This window comes from Solanum dulcamara, chromosome 4 (assembly GCF_947179165.1).
Source record: "Solanum dulcamara chromosome 4, daSolDulc1.2, whole genome shotgun sequence".
In the NCBI taxonomy this organism is placed as follows: domain Eukaryota; kingdom Viridiplantae; phylum Streptophyta; class Magnoliopsida; order Solanales; family Solanaceae; genus Solanum; species Solanum dulcamara.
Window position 1 is genome coordinate 33,715,771 of NC_077240.1, and position 8,142 is coordinate 33,723,912.

General features: G+C 30.4%; 1 protein-coding gene across 1 annotated transcript; it reads right to left on the bottom strand.

Moving 5' to 3' along the window:
- Positions 1 to 773: 773 nt before the first annotated feature.
- On the bottom strand, positions 774 to 6,080 carry LOC129887286 (F-box/kelch-repeat protein At3g23880-like; the record flags this gene model as incomplete). The annotated part of the gene is made up of 3 exons (XM_055962327.1): positions 774 to 1,838; positions 5,206 to 5,257; positions 6,040 to 6,080. Coding segments are annotated over 3 exons (777 nt in total), but the record flags the coding sequence as incomplete, so codon positions are not given.
- Positions 6,081 to 8,142: the final 2,062 nt, after the last annotated feature.

Below are 8,142 nucleotides of genomic sequence, written 5' to 3' on the forward strand. Positions count from 1 at the left end.
TATGAGGCACCTCTTTTAGGTCTCTTCTTTCATTTGGGTTGGTCCATATTGTTACCCTGTTTCAATTTGTTTTCTTATTTTAAGTTGGCACAAAGTATAAAAAAGTGAGAAATTTTTTAATCTTATGATTTTAAATTAAAAATAGTCAAATATACTAAAATATTTTTTAATCTTGTGATCTTAAACATATCATTTGAAAGATGGATATAAAGAGTTGCTAATAAGAAAAATAAACTTTTTTTAAACAAACTAAAAAGGAAAGTGAAAAAACAAAGTGAATATTATTTTGATGGTAAACAAAAGTTGTAGATAATGTTTTTGTTCTTGGCCTTTGGTCCTAGAGCGAAATTTTATACTTTTTTTATGCCTATTTCTTTTAATAAAAAATTTCATGTACGGTAAAAGGCTAAAAATATTCTCAAGTGAAATTGAACATAAATACTCTCTGTTAATGATTTGATCCAAATATGTCCTTGAACTACCCTTTGTCACAGTTGGGCATGCCAACCCACACCATGTCCATAGATACGCACACTCAAATTAACCATTGCAGCCACACACACGCAAGCACACAAAACATACAAACAAACAGACACACACACCTCTCTGTGTGCGCCCTTGCAAGTTTAATCATCCTTGAGGGCGAGTATTCGACGCACACCAGAATAAACTTGTACTGGGAAAACTTGCAGCGGTTAGATCTCAAGTAATAAACCTAAAATCACTTGACCAAATAAGTGTGTCCATTGTAACAAGCTATCCAACTCAAGCCATACAGTATCACGCCTCTAGTTATTCAACAAACTATTAAAATGAACCAAATTTCTTTAGGATATTTCATGAAGCTCATGAGAACATGATCAGTACATATTTAATATGGCATTCAATCAACTGTTTATTACCCAAATCTTTCCTATTCGAAACTGATGATCTTTAGTGGGATTCAAGGATTTTGATAATTGAATAGAAATATAGGACTCCAATTGAACATGATATTCGTATCACCTGTACAAGAAAAGGAAAAATACAAAAAGACAGCAATGACAAGACACAAGCTATCAATAAATTTGAGAACATAGCCACCAGGCAATCAGGGAGATCATTTACCCTGTCTTTCTTTGCCTTCATGGTGTATGTAACCTGTCATCAGGTTACTAATTATGAGGTGAAGCAAGGCCATCTAAGTAAGTAGCCACTTGAACTTGAAGAAAATCACCCGACACATAATCGGCAATTCGCTTGAATGATGCATTCCTTGAATTGTACAGTGTTACCTCTGTGCCAAGCTTCACCAGAACCTCATCACCATTCTCTGCCACAAACAATGGCGAGATATTAACTCTACGATCATCCGGTGATGATATGGTAACCAATTTAGTCCAGGATTCCTCGACACCATACTCCTTCATCACCCACATATCTGCCCTATTCGATTCATAGTTGCAACAAGCAACTAAAAGCCCTCTTGATTCACCTAATGTCCAATGAATACCTCCACCTTCATAACTAGGCAGTGCTATTCTACCATATCTCTCCATAGCCAAATCCAACGTAACTATCTCCGAGGAAGCACCACCCGGAATATGATTATAGCATCCTTCCCAATGAAGAACCCCATTTGCAAACACACCCACATTTCCATTTATATGACCACTATCAAACCCCTGAATAGCTGACCAAGTATTAGCCTTTAAGCTATAAACACTAACGATGTTGACATGTCTTCCCTCATCATCAATTCGAGGAAAACTAAAGATCTTGACAACCTTATAATCTTGAGTAGATGCATCATAACCAAATCCATATCTAATATAACAACCACCATCACCAACTTCATACTGAATCATTGAATCAGGAAATACATTAAACTTTCCAGTACACGGGTTCAATAACATTAAATTAAATGAATCACTAGTTAAGCAAATTAATCCATTGCAAGAACCCAAAATCCAAGACGAGGGAGAGAGAGTTTTAGGAGGACAACCATGTTTAGCTACAGTAATAGATGAATTTTCAGAGCGTATGGTGTAGACATGACAGATTTTGCCCAAACCAGAGACTGTGGGTGTAGCAGCAAGTGTATAATCAGTAATTTTATGGTTCTTTATGGAAAAATTGATATGGGTTTTGTGGAATTCAGTATTTGAGAGTAAAGAAAGCCATGATTTAGAAACAGACCTGAATTTCAACAGGGTTTTGAGAGGTAATCTGATGAGAATTTCAACAATTACGTCTTGAGGAAGGGTTGGTATTTCTTCCATCTTCATTCAATTGTTATGCTATTGTAACTATTTTATTCATTCAATTTTTTCTTGAAATATATATGTGGGTCACATTCAAAGGCAATTGCAACTGAAATACGTACCTTCAGAAACAGGAGGATAGTGAGTTAACATATGTGAAAGTGAGAAACAACTTTGATGTCATCTCAATTGCCGTTTCTTGCCAACCTTACACGGCACTCCTACCTTTATTTGGTATTACGTTTTCTCCAATTGTCTTCTTCCTAAATTACAGCCTTCTCTTGCATATTTTCTGCCAAGCCTAGATGAATAGACTTCATATAAGTAGTATTTTCTAATAATAATAATAAAAAATATATTTTCATTTTACGTCGCATGATTTGACTTGACAGATGTTTAAGAAAAATGAAGATTTTTGAAATTTATGATATAAAATAATTTTTGAATATTTGTGTGGTTAAGAAAAGTTTTAAAATTAAATTATTTCTAATTACAATAAGATGATGAGGGCTAAATGGAGCAGAAATTACTAGTCATTTCTTTAAGGGCATAATACATAAATTGGTCTCTAAACTTGACTTCAATTTAAGTATGACCTTCAACTTTTATAGTGTATAAATAGTCACTTTAACTATCTATTTCTTAAACAAAAAAAACACACGAATTCAACCTTGCAAAATGCGTGATCGAAACGCAATTCAAGCACGTTAAGTGTAATTTTTGAGGCCCACAACAGTAAAACCAATGCAGAAATGATAATTTTACCCTTAATGAATTCCTTTTATTTAATTTCTTTTTTTTTAATTATAAAATATGTATAATTTTTTTAATTACGTGGCAGCTAGTGAGTGACTCAAAAATCCACATGGGAGTATTTGTATATTACGTATTTTGGGTGTTGGATTCACGTGTTTCTTTATTTAAGAAATAGATAGTTAAAGTATCTATTTGTGCACTATAAAAATTGGAGGTTATATTTAAAATTTGAAATCAAATTTAGGGGTCAATATTATTCCTTTCTTTAAGTTTGACACGAAAATAAAGAAAAAACAAAATAAAGTGAATTTTAGAATTTTAAATTAAAAATATAATAGTTTTAATTTTGTGGATTTTTCATGTGATAAGTTAGAAATAAAATGTGCAGAAAAGAGTTTTTTTTTTTTTTTTTTTTAAAAAAGTAAGTGAAATAAATTGAAACGAATAAAGTATTATTTATTATTTTCACATTTTACTTTAAGATTGTTAGATGTAATTAGTTGATTTCTTTCTTCTGTATAAGAGGTGTGAGTGAGCAGCATGTCTTGAAAGAGTGTTGATAACCTTATCCTATTTGTATTTGAATGACTTGCGGTGGATTTGCAGTCTCTAAAGCCTTGCTTCTGCGGCTTCCACGTCCGATGTCTCAATATAGATTTTGAGGCTGGTAGAATACAATATTCAAATTGCTTCTGTGGCCACTATATTTGAAAAAAACAACAAAGGTCCTCAAAATCGTTAAGGGCAACTCAAAAGAAAGCTTTAATGCATGCATCAGTTGAGTTTTCTTCCAAATTACAAGACTAACATATTGTCTTTCAACATGTTTTGTTGGCTATCGTGGAATGACTAATTTTGGCTGAGTTACTAAGAGAGATTTGGAAGAAAACAAAATAAAGTTCCGGACCATATTAAGATGATTTAGTTACTCTCCCTCTATTTTAATTTGGAACAAAATTTAAAAAAATTTAATTTTTTTTTTAAAAAATTATATTTTAAAATTAAAAATTTATTAAAATATTTTTGAATTTTATAATTTTAAATATATTATATGGAAAGTTTGAAATTAAAAAATTACTAAAAAAAGAAAAGATCAATTTTTTTTTAAAGGAACTAAAATGAAAAGTAAATCAAATAAATTGAAATGAAGATAATAAAATAAAATCTAGTCCATTGAATTGTAAACTAACACGTGTCAAAATTTTACGATAGAACTTTGGGGAATGGAGGAGATTTCTATCGGAGTCCGGAGAGGAGTCGAGTCTCTTTTTTTTTCTGTTTTTTTTTTTTTTTTTGTAAAGTATAAAATACTCCATTTGCAGATATTTCCTAATTAGTTGACTTCTGTAATTGAACTTGAATACCAGCTCAATAGTTATTACCTATACTCTCTCTTTAATGAATCCCATTAATTTAAAGGGTAGATGGTACAAAGATTAATAATATAGAAATTAGTAACGTAAAGATTAGTAATAGAAATTATTATTTTTATCAAATGTTTGATTTATTATTTTTTATTTAATTTTATGTTTACATTATAACTCTACAAAAAACTTTTTTTAAATTATATCTTTGAATTATTGTGAGATTTTTTATTTCATATACTTGAGTCTAGATAGATAAATATTGGATTAGATTAACTTTTTGTGGTCTTTTAATTAGCTAGGAGAAGAACAATTTTGTAGTCATGTTTGCTATTTACTCACTTAAATTATTTGAGGATAAATAATTGTCATCTTAATAAATTGATCACTCACAAAATATCAATTTTCAATTTTAAAAAGCTAGACCATCTACTTTTAAAATCGATCGAAAAAACGATAAACGGTTGTAAAATCGATTAAAATATAAAAGTTATGTGGTGATATAGTTGCCTTTTCAATTAGCAAATATTAAACAACTCTCATTTCAAATATTGTATTGATTTGTATCTTATTTAGCAGCAAATAACTCTCTCTAAATAATAAAATTTATAGGCTAATTTATTTAAATAAATTTATTAGTATAAATATAAAATATAAAATATAAAATATAAAATCAAAAAAAATAATTAAAAATATTTGAGGGATATTTATGTCTTTACATAACTTAACCAAATAAAATATATTAATTATCCATCATTTAATACCATATAAATTATATAACTACCTATAAATTAATTATCTATAAATACAAAATTCTTACCAAATATAAAATTAAATAATACCTTACATAATACGACGAGACCAATTTCTTCTAATACTTCCTGCCAAACGAACCTAAAAGAAGAAGCAGTGTTAATGAGCAGCTGAAGAAAATTCAAACGAACCTAAGAGTCGAAACCGTGTTAGTGAGCAGCTGAAACAATATATCTTCGTCGTCATGAGGATCGGAGGGTATTTTCATAAAAGAAAAATGGGCAATTTTCGTATATAGCCAATCAAGAATATCTTAATTATGTTTCATAGCTATAGTTTGCTAATTACAACTCGTAGCTATCATTTGTATACGTTTGTATAATTCGCTATACAATTTACAGTTTTTGTATAATATTTATATATTTCATGTTGGATTACGGGTCATGTTGCTCATGTGGATCGATCGGATCCGATTCATTTTTTGTTTTGATTATCTGAAAAAAGATGATAAGAAGAATGTAGCCTACTGATTTGAAAAAAAAGAGGGGAACAGTTACTCAATAACTGTTTATCCGCCCAAATTTCCCTATACATATTACTTCTTCTTCAGACAATGGATGAAAAGAAAACAAAAAAAAGGAATCTCTTGAGTACCAAAACACATTTCAAGATATAAACACCAAAAACGAGACATTTAGTTTGTGAAACAATACTCCATTTTCAAGAGAGACTAAGTGGACTTGGGGCAATTCTTTCAATAGCAAAATCAACACCTTCTGCCATGAAGTATCAAGGTACACACTGATTTTTGCTCAATATTTCATTACAATGATATCAGAGCAGAGGTTCATTGCCCTATTTTTTCATGTGAAATCTCGAGTTCAAGTTTGAAAAAATTCTTGAAATATAGTGTATGTACTTACCTGATAGAAAATGGACATAACTGGATGTAACCGAAATGGTGAACCCATTATGCTGCGAATTTCGTTATAGATCTTAGTATTGACTTCAATTTGGAGAAAATAAAATAAATTTAGTCAGATCTGAATTTGCGTTTAAATTAAAAAAGAATGAAGAAGAAAATACTAAATGATATTATTGTTTCTCATACTCCGTATTTTTTTTTGTGTGGAACATATAAGACTGAATGAAGAAAGTTTTTATTTCTTTGTTCCTATTCTAATGGAGGAAATATATGGAGAATTGTTTTTTGAAAAGAAGAAGTTTAATGAAAGTTTCTTCTTGAAAAGGACAGGCAAAAATGTGTAAAATAGTAATTGTACTACACTATTAAACATTGTACTACACACTTTAAATAATAATAATAAATAAAAATTTGGGGTACATCCTTTTCAATTATCTAGTACTTTTGTTTCTTTCAAGAAAACTATGGTACGTAAATATGATTATGTCTTTTGCTATTATTTTAGATATTTTAATATCTAAAATGTGTATTAATTAAAGTCATTTTTTTGTATAAATATGTACAAAAAAGTCTTTGTTTTAAAATAAATTTGACCAATTTTGTGATATGTTTATAAATTTCATACGTGAATAAATATGACTTGACATTTTTTTTGTCTTAATAAATTCATAAATATTTTATAATGAATTTTGCCTTCTACAATAAATTGTGACATAACATGTCACATTGAGTGTTAAACCTTTCTTATTGTTTCTTGGTTTCTATTTCAGAAATGGCTGAACGAGAACAAACTCAAATCACTCCAAGTGGGAGTTCTGAATGTCGAGCAAAAAAACAAAGTGGAAGAGCACGTCGTCGAAGGGCATATTTTCGAGGCCGTGAGATCATACGGAATTGTGTCACCAGGGCAATACAAAATTTGTTATGAAATGAAAGAGCTATACAAAGGGAAAGACAGAAGAAACTAATAGAGTTCAAGTCCTTTAAGATGTCCCCAAATATTACCGTTGCTAATTTTATTCATTTGTTTAAATTAAAACGTGTAGAATTAAAAAACTATTTAGAAATCTCGAATTGAGAAGCTCTAGCTATTTTACCAAATTCTCTCCGTGATCCTTGTGGGGAGAGATTAATTAAAGTTTACCACAAAATTTGGCCTAGCGAGCCTTTTTGGGTGTACATAAGTCGTCTCAAATATTTGTGTGATGATTTTCATCTTTAAATTGACTTGTAACTTGAAGATGTTTATTAACCTTATATATATGAAGATGTTTATCTCCTTTTATATGAATTTCATTCATTTATTTGAGTTTACAACGACTTAATTGAAAGCTATCATTCTAATATACATTAAGAAATTAATTTCTAATTTTGGTCAAATATTTAGTTCGTAGATGATGATCGGATTCTTAAGTGTTCTTTCGATTTTACACTAAACATGAAACCTTTATGTGAAATGATTTGCTTGAATATGTAAATTGCATGCATAATTTATAAAATACCTGCGTGATTGTCTCTTAATTTTAGACATGGCATCAAAAGGTATTATTGCTGACTTGAACAAAGATGAAAAATTGAACGGTGATAATTACGACATCTGAAGTCGTAAAATATGGTACGTACTGGAAGAGCGAAATTCTCTCGAAGGTATAAACCATGTTTTGAATCAATCAGAAGAGGGTAACACTGCACAACACAGAAGAGACCTTGAAGCTTATAAAGCTTGGAAAAAGGCTAATTCTACTGCACGCGGAATAATAGTTAGTTTTGTGGTTGATGACCTCATACAGAATGTGAGGAATACCCAACTGCTTATGCTATGTGGGCACATCTGCGAGGAACATATGGGGGTACGTCTGTGACCCGCCTCCGATAGATGACTATCAAATTTAACACTTACAAGAAACGTCATGATCAACATGTCAACAACACCTTAGGGTGATGTCAAACATGATAGCCCAACTCAAAAGTGCTAGTCATGTTCTCTCAGAGGAACGACAAGTTTAGGTAGTGATCTGGTCTCTTCTAAATAATTGAGAACATTTGAAGGTTAACTTGACCCATAATGATAACATCAAAACCTTCTCTGATGTTACCCGCT